We start from the raw sequence: 17148 nt of genomic DNA, 5'->3' as shown, positions 1-17148 counted from the left end.
TCCTGTAGCAACATATTTTGCACCACCATGTAAAGAAGTAGCTTTATGAAATTTAATGACTGTGCTCTGCGTGCTATGGTTAAACATTCGAAAAGATACTAAATCCTCATTTTTCCATTCTTTATGGTTACATGTGATATGTTAAGCCGTGCTGCATCGGAGTTGCCAGGATCTCATGGAAAACTTGTCTTCTGCATATTCATTAACTCCCAAACTACCTTTTGTTGAAAAGGTTGCAGTGCTGTTGCTGCTGTGATGCTGTGCCAATGCAGAAAGTTAGCTTTTGCTCAACCATAGCAGATGCAGGGAGAGGCTGTTCAGAACATCGAAGATAAGCTCTACCCAATCGACAATTTAAAAAGTAAGCTTCAGGCTTGGAATGTATTGGGGAACACCTAGTGCAAGTATAGACTTAGGTACCCTATGAACTGAATTTAAAAATGACTTCATGGATTTCTTCAAATAGTGTTGTCTTAAAGCAAGTATGTATGGTGGGGGGGCTGAGCGCCTTGAGCTAGAAACAAGCCTTTCATCATCAGTTTGTCATTCACGGGTAGTGATATAAAACAGTACCACTGAAAAATTCTTCCAGTGGAATGCAACCTTTATCAAGAGCTGTGGGCAACTGATAGCAGAGCTATATTGTCCTGATAGGGTTGATTTTCAAAACTAATTAGATTTAGACACTGGGTTTGGAAAGGGGAGAGAAGTGTTAGCGTAGTCATGCCCAGTGGGACATGGCACAAATATTTCCTTAATTGATGCTGCTAATAAACATGCTTATCTTCCAAGTTACAGGGATAATTTACACCAAGTGGCAAAATGTAGCGATAGTTATCGTTATATAGTACATAAATAGCATGCACCTTTGTCGTAAACAAATTGTATATTGTAAACATCCAGTGTTGATTGCTAGGGCACCTCAGCAGTTTTTCATTATCATCCTTTTGAAAAGATTGAGGGTTATTAAGGAAGGATGCTTGAGTGGAAGTGGTTTTTGAGAGATAAAGGGGGATGTGATAAAAAGGGAGTTTAAATAGGTCTCAGTGTTACTTCAGGCAGGCTTGAATAGGTTTGAAGTTGTAACCTCAACTCTAGAAGATGCTTTATGGGTGTTTGAAATATGCCATTGAATCTCTTGGTTCTACACTTGCTGTTTCTGGAAAATATACTCTGTGCCAGTGGCATCGTCCACCAGACGTGCACAGTCAGTTGCTATTAATTTACCCAGGTAGCATTAGCACCAGGATCCTCTAATGGCAGCTACATTGTGCAAAGATGCAAATGCACGATTTAGCATCTAAGGTAAGAGGCTGGTTGTAACCACTGACTTGGAAGTTAGAAATCCTGTTATATTTCTGACTCTGTACAAATATTCATGTGGGCCTATGAAAAATGCCTTAATCTTGGTAAGTCTTCATTTTATACCCTTTGAAAAGTAACGATACTGGGTTTTTTAAAAGCAAACATTGGGGATGGGTGTGATTTCTGACTGTAGAGTGCCTGGCACTCTAAGGGGGCCTTATCTTCCACTGACGTGAAGCTGTGCTTGTGGTTATCCACCACTGGTGCAAGGTGTCAGTAGCTATTTGTGCAGTTCTTAATGTTGAGAGTAAAAGATCTGAGAAGTGGAAACTGCAAACAAAATTATATAAGCACATTGTTTAGAGCAGCTCTTACTGGGATACCAAGATGTGTGTTTTCCCTGCATTTTAGTAGACTTAATTGAGCTCTCTGGAACAAGTCATAGACTAATTGTATCCTGTAGTTATTTTCAGTGTAGTTTGCTATATCTGATCTCTGTTACGTACAATGAACACTGGCATTGGTGTGGGAATGCAGCGAGACCATGCCTAACTGTTTGTTTTCCCTTGCACAGCGCTTGTAAGGAATTGTGCATCGTTCTCCATAAGTGGGTGGGCTGTAGCAATGTGTGTTGTTTGGCAGGGGAAAATACACGTGAAGTTCTGTTGAATGAAGTAAACTTACTACGAAAAGATAATGGTGAAATCAGTATGTGCAGCATCAACCGTGGTACCGTGTGGTTCCTTCAAAGTGGTGGTACTAATGGTTTCCATGCCACTATATGCAATGCAATCTAGTTTTCCTAAAACTCACTGGTTGCACATCCACTGCTCCTCTAGTAAAATCCAAAAAAGTCTCACATGTTAGGTTCTGTATCACCACGGTCTTACAGTTTGGGCTTATTTCCCATTTTAGCCACCCCTTCCCACTTATACAAAAAAAAAAAAAAAAAGGAAAAGAAAGAAAAAGAAAACCCACAACATTTTAGACATCTCATGTTGATAATTTCCAAATGCAAATCAGTTGCAGCTGTTTCTTAGCACTTTAACCCTTTGTCTGCTGGGCTTCCAGGAAATAATTGATGACTGATTGGCCCATTAACCTTTTTAAAAAAAAGTTTGACAGCCTGGACTTGTGTAATGAGGAGGGATTCTTAGTGAAATCAGTTTGATGGCTGAGTTGCTTGCCCCTGAGGAAGAAAAATTAGCCCCATGGGACCTCGTCTGCATAGAAACTGGACACAATTAGTGTAATATCCGGTGTTATTAATGTAGTTTGGAGTAATTGGGCAGGTTGATTTCGACAGGTTGATGGTGCTAAAATACTATTATAGTGGACCTTTCTATGAATAACTGTTAAACATGGAAAACTGTTTAATAAAATTTTGTGATTGGGCTCATAGGGATTTAAATAGCACAACCCATAGTTTTACCGAAGAGTAAAACTGAGCAATTTCACCCTGCTGCCTGGATTTTTCTGTTTGTGTTTGCAATGGCTGAGGATCTACATGTTTGCTACCTGCATAGCGTGCCTGTCTTACACATTGCTCTGCAGGTGACGTGGCGTTGGCTCTGGTGCTTTGTTTTGCAGTTGTGTTTGCAAAAACAAAACTCCATCACGTTCAAGCAGAAAATGTATTGTTGGACGCATCTTCAGCTGGTGCTCTTGCTTCTCGTCTGAGCTTTTTAAGGAGCAAGCCTAATAAAATAAGCAAACTTGTGCATTCTTAATGTATTGTCAACAACAACGAAGTTGTCAGCTTGCTTCCTGATGACATGAAGATGCCCTCCCAGCCCAGCCTTAGGACATGCTGCAGCCCTCGTAACCCGTGGTAGGGCTCCACGGGGACAAACGCACCAATGCGCCGTGCAGACCTGGCAATCCCAAGCCACAGCGGCTGCGAGGCATTTGCAGCTTTTGTCACAGTGTCATCTGGTCACCGCAGAAGAGGTCAGAGATTAAACAAGAGAGCCTTTCCTTTGAAAAAAGGATACTTCGTGTGTAAAGGAACACCGACAGGAAGCAGCTGGCGGTGTTCCCCCAAATTCACTCGAGTCGCCTGGATGGCAGGGTTCACACACCATGCAGGATGCCTTCCAGAAGCAGAGGGTAACTTCAGTGCAGCGTTCCTCGCAAACAAGGCCTGCAGGGGCACTGTTGTGAGCGAGGACAGTATTTCAAACTTGCTTTTAAAGGGCAGACTGGCTGGATTGCACAATTTATTTCTCATAATAAATTCCTAAGTACGCAATCAGGATTATTGGCAAATACGAGATGGGAGAGTTCAATCATGCTGAGTCTTGGCTTTATGCACTTCTTTCAGGTCCTGGAATTGTGGTGCTGAGAAGCCATGTAGTTTGTAGATGCTGAAATTTTGGGCTGGACCGTGACAGGATTCTGTCTCTGCAGAGAGTCTCTCAAAATATATAGCACATATACTTCTTGATCGTTATGTATGGGAAGCTAGCTCAGTCCTGCGTGCTTTCGGGGAGTTACCTCTCGTTGTGCCCTTGTTTCTTTGCATCCATCAGGCCGTCCTCCCTGCTTAAAAAGGAGGCATGGGGAATTCATTTTCCCTGTGGTGACAAAATGACCCCAAAGCCACACGCCACCCCGTGCGATAGCTTTGTCTTCCAGCGCCGAGTAGAGGAGAGATGAGGGAGAAAGGCATAATGCCTAAGAATGAGTCTCCTGAACTGGACTCTGCCAGAAGCTGCTTCGTGTGAGATTCAGTTTTCTGTGTTCTCTTACTCTGCCTGTGTTCCCTGGCTTTGTCAGGACCCTCTTCCCTCCAACAAGGCTTTCTGGAGGTGCTTCAGTTTTTATTCTGCAGCACTGCATTGTCCTGCAGATGACAGTGCACAGGACTGAAAGCAATTTTAGTCTCTCTGTTGGATTTACCCTTACATCATCTTCATAAACTCTTGAAGCTCCATTTGATAAATGTGACTTTTTTGTGATTTAATCAGCATTTTGCTTAGTGATCCTACCTGCTTTTTACACAATATTGCTAAAACAAATGTAGTTATACCTGCACAGTGCATTTCTCTCCTCTTTTTGTTTCCACTTATTCTACACATTTATTTTTTTATTTGTTTTTTTTAGTGTAACTGCTACTTCAGGTGTTCTCATGCACCTGGAAATAACCTTCAACTCTGTGTATGTTCTCAAGGTGCAAATTAACCTACTCTATTTTTTGAGAGTTCATTAAAGCAGCATAAGCAATGGCCTTGCTAGCATGGAGCTTATCAAGAAAAAACAGTTGTCCCACAGGTTGAGAAAATGACTTCCAGCGAGCAGCAGTACTGTCTTTAAAGCTAGTGCTAGATTGGTCAGTTATCTTTACATGCTTATGGATGACAAGGTAATGCAGGAGGTTCATGGCTCTGAATACGTAATAAGTCATTAGTAGACAAGTGAATGTAAATGCTCTTTCTAAAGCCCGTTATGTCTGATGTTCACCAGAACTTTGTGCTCTATTATTATGTTCCTTTCATGCTTCATGCCTGCCATTCCCAATTCCACTATCTCTGTTTCAGCTTCTTTGATTTTTTTTAATTTGACTTTGCTGTCCCATGTGTAGTTAGTGTGCGTACTTTTGTTGATGTTTTCATATGCTGGAGTGCTTCAGCCTGAATACTTGTCCTTATGCTCTAGTGGCCCTAAAGGTTTTTCATTGACCCTTTCTGCTAGCTTCTCAGGTCGTTTTCTCATCTTCCATATCAAATGTGAGTGTTGAATAAGTTGAACCGATTTTAATCCTGTATAATCCGGTGTATTTGTGCTGTAGACCAGAAAAGCACTTTTTTTTTTTTTAACATATCTGTGCATGTACACGTGTGATTGAAGGAAGAATTGACAAACTTTGTGTTGTCACCTCTTTATAGTCCATCTTTTTCAGTTATTTTGTGACACATGTAGCTCTTACCACCTCAGGTTAAAGTCTAAATAATGTTTGTTGGCCACTTTGTGTTAGAGAAATGGATAGACTCAACACTAAATACTCAAATACACAGAGGAACTGAATATTTATCCAAAAAAAAAGTACTTTATCTACATAGCATTTAGAGAGAAAAAATTTGGATCTGCAAGTTGTTTTGGGTTGCATTGTGCAGCTTCAGGGTAGTTGGATATGCTTAGCCTTGAATCTCAGACGTTCAGACCTGCAATTCCTTGTTACATTGCAGAAATGCTCATCAAACAGGATTGCTTAGGCCTATCTATCGAGATCCTTAAACTTTTCTTCCTATTGCATGTTTTTTTTCAGAACAAGAAGAAAACTTTGAGTTTATCATTGTCTCTCTCACTGGCCAGACTTGGCACTTTGAAGCTACCACATACGAAGAAAGAGATGCATGGGTACAAGCCATAGAGAGTCAGATCTTGGCCAGTTTACAGTCATGCGAGAGCAGCAAGAACAAGGTATGGTACACAGAGTAATACTGAAAATAAGTTATGGTGGTTGATGATTAAAAGGAAAGCAAAATCAAGAACCCTGAATTTTAAAACTTGCCCTCCTAGAGACATGCATGTGCTAGGCACATGGCACAGTCGTGTTAGAGCTGTATACATTTCTCAGATATTTCAAGATAACTGGTACTGTAGCTTGTTTTGCAGTTAACTTTTTAGAGCAATTGAGTAAATAGAGCTACTAGATTATATTTGGGTCTTCTGGAATGCTCTTAAAATTTGACTGAAACTTGGAGCAAAGTCATGGACTCTCCCTACTGAGAAGTTATATCATGTATTCACTACTGCAGATTGAGGTTTGTTGCAGGTTAGGGAAGGGCTGCAGAAAGTTCTTTAAGAAGAGCCTGTCTTGGAGAAGAGTGGGGACAGACCCAAAACCCAGCTGATTTACTTGCCAAATCTCAATTAAAAATTTTTTTGCTCCTGCATGGCAAAGTTTAATTAAGCATTCTGGTTGGCCAAGGCATAAACGTGCAGTGGTGTTCAGGCACCAGGCTCTGCAGTGATGAAGTGATACAAATCACAGAAATCAAAGATAAGCTATTGCCTGTTCCTAAAAGGAACTGTCTTTCTAATTTGCAATGCTTTCACATTATGACAGAAGTAGTTTGTTCTTTTTTCCTATTAAAATACACATTTAAAATCTGAGAGTACTTCAGCTGTTGCTCATTGTTGGAGGGGCAGGAGAACCTGTGATTCCTGAGTCTTTGTGACTGCAAACAGTTCACAACTAGAGAGCAAGGTGTTGAGTGGTAAGGGGGAGAGAGAGAAATGGGGAGTAATTGTTCAGACCTGTAGACCCCTTAACCTTATCCATCTGAGAGATGTCTTTAATGATTTCATATTGCAAGAAGGAGACTCAAATTTTGAAATGAATGCCTGCTTTCATTACCCCAACCTACCAGAACAGATCAGACATCAGTAATTATCATCACTGTAACGTAATTTACTTCCTATTTGGTTAAAAAAAATGTTTATTTCTAATATATATTTCTGAGAGGGAGAAAAATTACTACCTATTTGGTTTCGTGCCTGACTTTCATGGATTTACACATTTTAGTTTGTATGTTAAGAGAGCACAACAGAGGAAATTAGTATACTAACACCTATGTTAAAAAAGCCCTAATAGAAAAGAGGGCAAAGAGTGGCTGTTAACATTTACTATGTGATACCTACAGAGAAGATTGTCCTTTGTGTATATTAAATATTCTTTTGAAAAGGAGAGTCCATTCATAAGATTTTGCTTGTTCAGAGAGCTTTTTTGGTTATATATTCAACCTGCTACAATGCTCCAAGAGATTTTTCTGTAAAGTATTTCCAAGGTCTCAAAACAGAAGAACTAACCAGAATACCATAAGCACAGCTAATTGGACAGGTTTAATAAGCCTCCCATTGACAGACTGGGAGGACGTATCTCCACATGCCCATATGTAAGACCTGGTCCTAATCCTGCTTAAATTATTTAAAAAAAGATTTGACTTTCGTTTGAAAATTCATTTCAGAGAGCCCATAATTTGGTACAGCTAACAATTTTCTTCTCAGAAAACCCACAAGAAGGTTTAGGTGCATAGAGCTGAACTACTTGTACATGGTGACAGACACTCCGGGTCATTGGCCGGTCATCATGGAGAGAATCTAAATGGGAGCCATCTGATTAAATCTGACCTTTTGACAATAAAAGGGTTTCGGTTTCTTTTGCAAGCCATCCCTTAGTCTTCATTAGCAAAAGCAAAAATATCAATAAAAGAAATTGATTTGATACAATAATATTCTTATCTAATTTATCTGAAGAAGTAAACCTACGCTGTGAGTACCTTTCTTGTGAATAGCAGGGCTCATTCTGAAGCTCAGCTTTCCTCTGCGCAGACTCCCCACCAGTTAGAATCCAGGCAAGAGTCCCCAGAGTGCTGGGAGTTCCTGTGCAGGGTGGGGACAGCTCTGGGAGAAATCCCAAGCTGACAAAATTAGGGGAGGAAAGAGGGAATTTCTGCTTGGCGGGCCTGGTCTTGCAGTACTTGGAGACCCTACTGAGGTTGCTATTTCTTGAGAGGCAATCCAAAGGCTTCAGGATCTTTCATCTTATTTGTTGAAACTTGATCTAAGCTTTATTTTGTTGCCTTTGCTGACAATTTTTATCTAACCCTTTTTATTGGGCTCTTGTTTGTTGCATACGCATTTCTTCAAATCTACGCAGTCCCGTATGACGAGTCAGAATGAGGCCATGGCCCTTCAGTCAATAAGGAACATCAGAGGCAATTCCTACTGCGTGGACTGTGAAGCACAGAGTAAGTACAGCCATTGCTGAAGGCAGCACGGGGTGCTTGCTTTCAGAAAGCTGACCTCATCTCCTTGGCCGAGACTTGGGTGTACACCCACCGAGGGCTTTGTCTTTTTTGGTATTATATTCCATATGTTGTTTGCACATTTCTTCTTCATTATAGAGTTTGCTTAATCAGACTTAATTTATGTTAATTTTTACTTAATATATGCCATGTCAGATGACTCCTAATTTTTTCCCCTTGTTGTTGTACTTGTCTCTTCAAATGCGAACACTTTTTCACTTTCCTTTGAAGAAAGGGGAAAAGGACTTTGCTCTTTGACATCAGTTATTTCCACTTTCTTCCTACTTTGGGTGGAGAGGGCATACGTACTGTGGTAATATTTTCAGAGAGGTAAAGCTTAATTTGTGGGTTTTGGGTTTGTTTTTTTTTTCAGGGTTACTTGTGAGAAGAAACCGAAGTCATTGCTCGTTATGTCTGGATACTAGAAAGCTGATTTGGGCATTTTTTCCCCTTTATGTTTCTTTCCCTTTTTTATTTTTAAGCATATACCTAATGTTCAGAAAAGTGTTCTCAAGAATACTTTGAGCTGCTCTTCACCTCACTAACCCCAGCTGAGGTCATTATTCTGTTGCTCTTTAGTTCCAGAGGTTTGTTACAAAGCCATAAAAAGGAAGTACTCTTGCTCTAAAGCAATTAGCTGTAGAAGCTGAAGGATTGGGAACTTGCGCATTTTTATTTCTTTGATGTTTGAAAGTCAGAACTTTTCTTGTGATTTTACATGTGCTTAAAATGGAAAAATATTCATTTATTTTTCTTTTGATACTTTTTTTTTTTTTAAGACTTACTGTTTAGGATTCTGACTATTTGTTTAGGCCATTTAAACTTCCCAGCTAAATTTAAAATGAACATTCATACAAAAGTGTAAGTGTTTTTGCATGATTAATTTGCTGTCTGCATAGTTAACAATTCAGCTGATTCGGTCATCCACCAAGCAAGCCTGCCTCATCCTCAAAAGGTTTGAAGAGAAGGTGGTTAGCACATTAACAGGCATTTAAAATGAAAAGTTTTTTCCAGTCCATGCCATCAAAATGTTCTTCACACTCAGATTGATTTTAATTGATTCTTTTGAAATTTGTCAGATATTCATATTCTGTCCATAGGCGATGGATCGAGAACAAAGGCAGGTAGGTGCTCTGTCCTCAGCGTGCAGGGATATGAGCCTTGACTGGACTAGGCTTTGAGCACCAGGACTCAGATCCTGTCCAAACAGCTTGATGACCTGCTTGTAGGAGATCTCCAGTAGAAATATCATGAACCTTTCACAGACAGAGAGAAAAAAATATCAACCGTGATGAATTATGGTCCTTACATTCCATTGGCTAGTAATCCAGAGTGTGATAAACAAGGAAAAATGTTAGTTTGGCTGGTATTTTAGCATACACAGATGAAAGTGACTCATATTTATTCATGTTCTTTCATATTAACCTGGTAGTCGTTCAGATGTACTCCAAGTCTTTAGTATAGTTGAAGTAGTACGCATATAAGATGCAGTGCTGTATATGAGAAGGATGGGGTCTTCAAGTGACCTAGGACATACATTTAGCTTCTCTGAGGTCTTCTCCAGTCTGTCTGTACAGCTGTGGGTGGCATTTTCCTAGACCCTGCTACCCGGTCACCCAAGCGGGAGTGGAAAAGTGTAATTCCTTTATGGCAAACAGGTTCCCACACCCATGCATGTCCTTTCAATGTGCCCATGAACCCTTTAAGCTCTACCCAGAGTGCACACTATCCCCGAGGTATGTGTTTCTCTCCTAGTCTTGTACCCCAGTATTTATGCAGCTTAGCTAGATGTTTAATCAGAACATGATTGTGCAAAAAAAGCCCCCCCCCCCCTTTTTTTTTCCTTTTCCTTTCAGCCAGGTTGTTTTTCATCCAGATTGCTTCTTGGGTCAAGCTGGCCACGCGTGCACGGTGCCAGCAGATGGGCTGTGCCAGGAATATGTTGCTGGGAGAGGGTAGGATGGTACCGCCCTTTTTGGCAGCTGTCAACGCTTGGTTGTATGGCTTGGGGGGTAGGGGGCAATTTTGGAACCTCAGCTGGAACCTCACTGAATTGTTTGTGTTCTCGGAGATGATTTAAACCTTCCTTGTCTCTTCTTGCCATTTGCCCTTCCTAATTTTAAGGCCTCTATTTCCTTTGAAAAACCTGAGATAGTTCCTAAGCGATGTATCTTAAAACATAAACATGCATGCACACTATGTGAACCTCAGCCTGCTGCTTTTTATGCCAGGCTTTGCTTTATTCCCTTCACTCCCTTTCTCTCTTGCCTGGGCAAGTCCTTACCCCAAAGCATTTTGCATCACAAACACCAGGGCCCTTGTGGAAGGCTTGCATAGTTTGCATCTTCACAAAGCCAGATGTTTGGGAGCAAAGGAATATGAGATGTTGCTGTCCCTCACTTCCATTCAAGGGCCATCAATCTTCCACTTCAGAAGTCTCATTCTTCCTCTTTCTAGAAGCTTTGGCTTTTTAGCACTTCATTACAGCACTTTGTTTCACTGGGGAATTTCTGCTTTGTTGTATGTTAACCAGCAGCAGTAGCACCAGGAGCCCTTGTGTCCTCCGTCTGCCCCTTTAGCAGTTTCGGACTGCTAACTCCTTACTAACTTTCCCATCCCGGGAGAACACAGGTGACACTGAGGCAAGGAGGCCTTCAGGTACTGAACTTTTAGCCCAAGTGGACTTCGTACCGGTTTCACAAGGAGACAAACCTTGCCTTTTCCTAGAGGCCTTGCAAGCAGGAAGAGGCCCAGTTCCAGATGGTGAAGGCACTGAAGATGATCAAATTGCTTAGGCAAACAAGGCTAAATTTCTGCCTCCAGATGCTTTTTGCTTTTCCAGTTGTAATGCTTAAAGAGCATATCAGAAGAGAAATATTTCACTCTTGTAAGGTATCTGGAGAGCATGGAATATTAGATCTTTTCTGTTGCAGAAAAAAACAAGGAGACTCTCATTACGAGTTTCCCAGTCCAACAGAGTTTAGTGTCTAGACTCTACCATGGTGTATTTTGGATCTGAGAGCCAAACACGGACATAATAACTTCAGTGTCATTGTCAAGCCTATCAAACCCATCACAAGAGTCAATTTTCCATAGGTAGAATAGAAGAAAATTCTCAAGGAAACTAAAAGATACGAATTTTTCCCTCTCTTGCTACAACCCTGCAAGATGCCTTCACCAGCTGCTGCTGCTTCTTAGTTTCCTTGCTCTTCTGTTCCTCTCTTTAGAGATTTCCTCTGTTCAGTCCAGCACTATCTTTGTCACGCTGAATCCGGATGAGTTTAGCATGTGCAAGTCTTTCATCAGCCACCCCATGTCCAAAGGGATGAAGGAGATGATGTGAAGAGGTTATTCTCCTAAAATAGCTGTGTCAAGAACCTTGGCCTTCACATGACCAATTTGATTGAGGTGCAAGTCAAAGTGGGGAAGTTTTTTAGAGAAGGAGAAAACTGAATATCTTTAAGAATATGGACAGATGAAAATTTAAATCTGGGAATATTCAGTGATGTAAAAATTCTCATATTTTGATTGACAAATTATAAGTAAAAAAGAGGGAAACTAGCTTTATTGTACCTCTAGCTGCACAGAATGGGCTTTTTCCTTCTACCATCAAATTTGGGTGTATGCATACTGAAGAAGTGCCTGCCATGTGCTTTTAAGTACTCTAAGCATCCTCTAATTCAAAATTACTGTTAGTATCAGCAAGAAAAGTAAACTAATTCTTTTATCTTCCTCTTCTTTACAAAAAAAAAAAAAAAACTAGATTGTTTGCAGCTTAAAATTTCCAAGAATTAGATTAAAAATTAAAAAATTACTTTTATGAGATCAAGAATACCAGTTTACAATAGCTCGTCAAATTAATTGGTCAGTAGTGATTTATCATCTAGCATATATCCTTTTGAGAACATTTTTTCATGTGCACACACTGAAACATCATTGACATCATGTCATTTTTTCTTCAGAAACCAAAGACCGATGCTGCTTGTCCAAGCTGCTTATTAGAGCCCTGTCGTGCTTTGCATTATCCAGTTGTGACCAAAATCAACAAGTCTGTTTTTTCACTGAATGTCTATAATGAATTCAACACTCTCCTTTTCTAGTTTGCCACCTTCTTACTCAATTGTGTGTTGTCAGATTGTTGAAATTTAAAATACTATCCTGACAAAATTTCTTGGTTACTTGGTAACTTCTTGGGTACTTGGTAACTTCTTGGTTATCTGTTTGTCGGACTATTTCAATCTCACTAGCACTGTTATTTGGAAGTAGACAAATATTTTAGAAATGTATTTGGTAGAAGATACACTAGATGTACTTCAAATACATAGATGTATTTCTGGAGGGTGTGGGGATCAGGTCCTTAACATCAGTTCTGCTGGAAAAATTATAAAAATATTAATCAGTAATTTTTCTCTTGCTTTGTTCTGAGTTAGTACTTCTTTGAACTCATGAAACTTTTAATGTCTGTGAAGATAACCCTGCCCTTTGCAGGTTAGGGGCAGAGATTTCATTCCAAGTCACAGTTTGTAAATTTTAAATGGATATCTGCTCTGTTTAAGCTTTTACAGACAAATTAGTGTTTCAGGGGTTTTAGTGTATTTCAAATACACTACTTGAGTTCCCCCACTGGCAAGACACCAAAAGTAACTCGTGGAGGTGACCTGGAGAAATATGCAAGAAAGGAGCGTTTCATGCTTGTCTTACTAAGGACTTGTAAAGCATGGCAGGTGTTTTGTCTTCTGTAGTTTTGGAGATCTGAAACACCTGCTGTCTGTTTCTAGAGTAAGATTTAGTACAGCTGAAACTTTTTAAACAAAAGATCTGTTTTTCTGCTTAAGTGAAATAAGATGGGGAGTTTACTTGTTCATTTTTTTTATTATTATTTCTAAGGACTGACAGAAAAATGTCAATCAGTCTTTTCAATGAAATGTTGAATTTTGCCATTATAAGTATCTGCTTTCCTTTAATATTTTTGACCAAAAGTGACATGGCAATTAACTAGGAAATATTTTCTTTCCACTTATTTTGGCTGCCAAAAATAACTTTTTCAATTTTGGGTTACACAAAATAGAAATGAGTCCTTTGATGATATTTGCAAGAACGGAAAGAAATTATTTTCCAGTCAGCTCTAAATTTTGTTTAGATTTGAATAAAAATTGCCTGCCCTCTCAATTAATCATGATTTTCCTGCTTGGCATTTGTGATAGCCTACTTGTTCTTTGGGAGGCCTAGGGTAAGGAGAGAAGAAAAGATATGACAGCAGGTGGGAAAAAAGCCACCAAAAATTCCTCCCATAAGTCTTTCATTGCATTTGTTGAAATGAATGTTTGTTGAAGAGGGATATTCATACAAATCTAGATTTAAATAACACAGGACAGTGACAAAAAGTGAACCATCTTGAGAAATGACTTTGAATTTCCCGGCTTTTGTCAGGTTTGTCACTGCCTTATCATTTGTGGGGTTATTTTTTTTGTCTGTGGAATCCTTCTGGCTAGTACACTAAAACTGGCACTGTTCAAAGTATCACATTTTCATCTTAGTACTTATCTCCCTGATCTTAGAGATGAAAACATACCCCATAGTGTGTTAGATGTAAAAGCCATATGTAGGTGATGATATAGATGGTTATTAAGGGAGTTGATATAGTTAGCAACAGCGACATTGTATCTACTCTTTTTTTTTTTTTCTTTTTCTCTTGTAATTGGCTACGAGTGGCTCTAGATTCCCAAGGAGGGACTTTTTCTACTACTTCTTCATAAGCTGCCTGCTACTCAGTTTATATTTTCCTTGTTTCTACTTTTCTTTCTAATTCACCCTTTCCTTTTGACTGTAGCTGGAACAATACATCTTTTGTGACACACACACCCTTAGGGTTTCTCAAAATGGCTGGTGTCTTAAGAAGGCAAAATTGACCCTTCTGCCAGACCTCCTCACTGTGCTTGTGAACAGAACACCTGATTTTTTTTCCATTTTTGGAGGCAAAATCTTTTTCCACAAACATGAACTAGAAGGTTTTGTTATGTGTTTTGTCGTTCTAATGGCTTTTCTTCTTTTTCCTGTAGACCCTGACTGGGCCAGTTTGAATCTGGGAGCCCTCATATGCATTGAATGCTCAGGTATACACCGAAACCTTGGCACACACCTCTCCCGGGTCCGCTCGCTTGACCTGGATGACTGGCCTATAGAGCTCATCAAGGTGATGTCTTCTATTGGGAATGAGTTGGCAAACAGCGTTTGGGAGGAGAACAGCCAAGGCCATATGAAACCTTCATCAGACTCCACAAGGTATGCTTTCTCACTCCATCTGACAGTGGCATGCACTGCCAGGTAGCATGTGATACTTACTGCACATGGCAAAGACTGTAAACTATAAGGCTGAGCACATAATTCCTCATTTTGGCATTTCAGTCAGAGGTGGTAGGGCATTACAACATTTTACAACATAGTCTTTTAAAATTCTACCTTCAAGCACCCCTTGTAAAAATCAGAAGGTATACATCTTCACTGCATGCCCAGGAAGAACATATGTCAAATGAGGTGTGTGTCAAAAGCAGAGTGACCCTGTTACATTTTCATGCTCGTGGAGGTTTCCTCAGCAGCTCTATGATTTTTTGTTCAATTGACTGACCGACAAAACAGTGGGAGATTGAAACCTCCTACATGGTTATACCTCAATCTAAATTATATTGTAATAACTTTCTTTGTTTCATTAAGCCACAACGTTCCTGGCTCTTGGACTATCAGTTTATGATTAATAATCTGCCTTCAATAGACCAAGCTCACCCAGGACACTGCTGTGTAATTTGTCGCTGGTTGTCAGGTCTTTGGGTTTGCATCACAGCTGTCATGAGAGTCCTGCTCAGTATGGACTTGCTTGCTTGCTTTATGTGAGATATATATGACGGCATAAGTTGGTGGGGGAGTGTGTGTTTCCTATGAGAGCAGTATTTTACCTACCAGTCATAGCTCGGCACAGTGAAAATCTTTTCTGTGATACATTGTCCTACTGAAAACTGAAGGTTTTTTATGCTTAAGTTGTCTGATCAGTGTCAAAGGAGGAAGATTTTTTAAAAATACTTACCTGATTTTAGTGGAGGTAGGTGTTAATAGTTCTAACTAACATGTTGTCTTGGGGGAACCAAAGTGACCTCTGGCAGACTGGGTTTCAGCACAGTGGGGTTCACACAGGTGGAAGACCTTCTGGACCATCTTGCCCAGCTGGGCCAGTCTTTTAAGTTATCTTCGGAAGTGTGTTATAATTGTCATAGTGTGAGCCCCAGGGGGGGAAACCTGCATCTGAGCACTGTTCAGTCCCCAGGTAGCAAATGGAATGATAAAGGTTTAGCTCTCAGTGTTAGCCTCGTGCATATAAGAGAAATCAAACAGAGGTAATTGTGGTCTCATTTTGTTTATGTATATTTCTGGATTCTGCTATTTCCAATATCAGATCAAGTGAAATTATAACGTGGGAGTATATACCAGGGACACCTCCTACAGTACAAGAGTAGGTTTGTACTGTTGTCTGTAAGAAAGTCAACTGTTTCTTATTGCATTATTTCGTTAGCACTGAAAAATGAATTTGTGGTGCCACCTTTGGTTCATCTTCGAGAATGAAGCAAAGTACATTAATCAGGCTACTTGGGTGAATTCCTATGCATATAAATGTGTTCAGGGAGACTAGCACAGAGATTTTGTTAATACATAAACTGTATGTCTGCTGTGTATGTGTATATTATTATACAGCTAATATAATGATTTCATCAATTAGGTTGAAATCAACTTCTTGTTGTCTTTCAGTCATTAGTATTACTTTGTGCTTAATCCAGAAATCTTGTATTGTTGCATCTAACAAATATATGTTGCTCCTTACTGTTGAGGTGAACAGAAAGAGACCTCAACTGTAAATATTTAAAAAGAAAAGGCATACACTCAATCGGATTTTTTTTAAACATGATTTTAGAATTCATATAATAAATTTAGGATGTTTTCATGATAAATCTAAAATACATGTGATGAAGATGAAAAGAGAGCCATCCATTTGCATTAAAAAACTTGGGTTTTTTGTGTGTGTGTTTGGAAGTGAGGCTTACATATATAAAGTCAACTTTTTTCTGTCTCATGCTCAGTTTATTTTAATTCATCTTTGTTTCTGTACACTATGTTTGTGGTTGGCTGTTTGTCAGTGACATCTTTTTATTTTCTTTCTTGGGCTATAGCATTTTGGGACAAAAGGAATAAAGATTAATTTTATAAATATGCATTTCCAGTTATGAGATCAAGTTTGATAGAAAACCTGGTAGAAAAAAAAAAAGAAGTAAGATTATTTGAAATTTTGCCCACAAAGCAATTCTAATCTTGCTTTGCTACCCCCATTTTTTTCTGCTGTTTGGAACAGGATTTAAGTGGTATTTTTCACATGAATATATGAAAATTCTGCCTTTTCAAAGTGTCTGCTTCCTTTTGTGCTTTACTTTGGTCTCCATTAGCCTCATGATCCTTCTGTCCAAGATATGGCAAGAAATAAATCCGAGCATCTCTAGATATAAGTTGTGTATTTAGTTTTCTCTCTGCTGTTCTGAGTTTTGCAGGAGGAATCCTATCAGAAGCAGCTATAATAGACCTGTGGGGTTAAACAAAAAAAAGTGGAGGAGAAGGCAAGGAGGTACCTCAGGGGTCACTACTGGATGAAGTCCTGTTTCACATCTTCATTACTGATGTGGCCGATGTGGCAGAGGGCCCCCAGCCGGGAGGAGCGAGCAGAGGGCCGTGCGGCCACCCAGAGGGACAGGGACAGGCCGCAGAAATGGGCTGGCAGGAGCCTGGGGGAGCCCAGCCAGGAGAGGTGCAGAGTCCTGCCCCCGGGGAGGAGCAGCCCCAGGCCCCGGGACACGCTGGGGCACCCAGCTGGGAAGCAGCTCTGCAGGAAGGGCCCTGGGGTCCTGGTGGGCACCGCGCTGAGCACGGGCCAGCAGCGTGCCCTGGTCACCAAGAGGGCTGGCGGCACCGGGGCTGCGTTAGGCACAGTGCGGCCAGC

At 40.2% G+C, this 17148-nt stretch overlaps 1 protein-coding gene across 3 annotated transcripts in view; it reads left to right on the top strand.

The window, feature by feature from the left end:
• Positions 1-17148, top strand: part of AGAP1 (ArfGAP with GTPase domain, ankyrin repeat and PH domain 1) — a 372179-nt gene that overhangs the window by 312053 nt on the left and 42978 nt on the right. For all 3 annotated transcript variants that reach the window (XM_035566371.2, XM_035566379.2, XM_035566388.2), the window contains 3 exons: positions 5573-5727; positions 7970-8060; positions 14177-14399. In XM_035566371.2, coding sequence (XP_035422264.1) covers positions 5573-5727; positions 7970-8060; positions 14177-14399 — 469 coding nt within the window. The remainder of the gene's footprint in view (positions 1-5572; positions 5728-7969; positions 8061-14176; positions 14400-17148) is intronic.

The sequence above is a fragment of the Cygnus atratus genome, chromosome 6 (assembly GCF_013377495.2).
Source record: "Cygnus atratus isolate AKBS03 ecotype Queensland, Australia chromosome 6, CAtr_DNAZoo_HiC_assembly, whole genome shotgun sequence".
Classification (NCBI taxonomy): Eukaryota; Metazoa; Chordata; class Aves; order Anseriformes; family Anatidae; genus Cygnus; species Cygnus atratus.
This window is presented reverse-complemented; position numbering and strand designations above follow the sequence as displayed.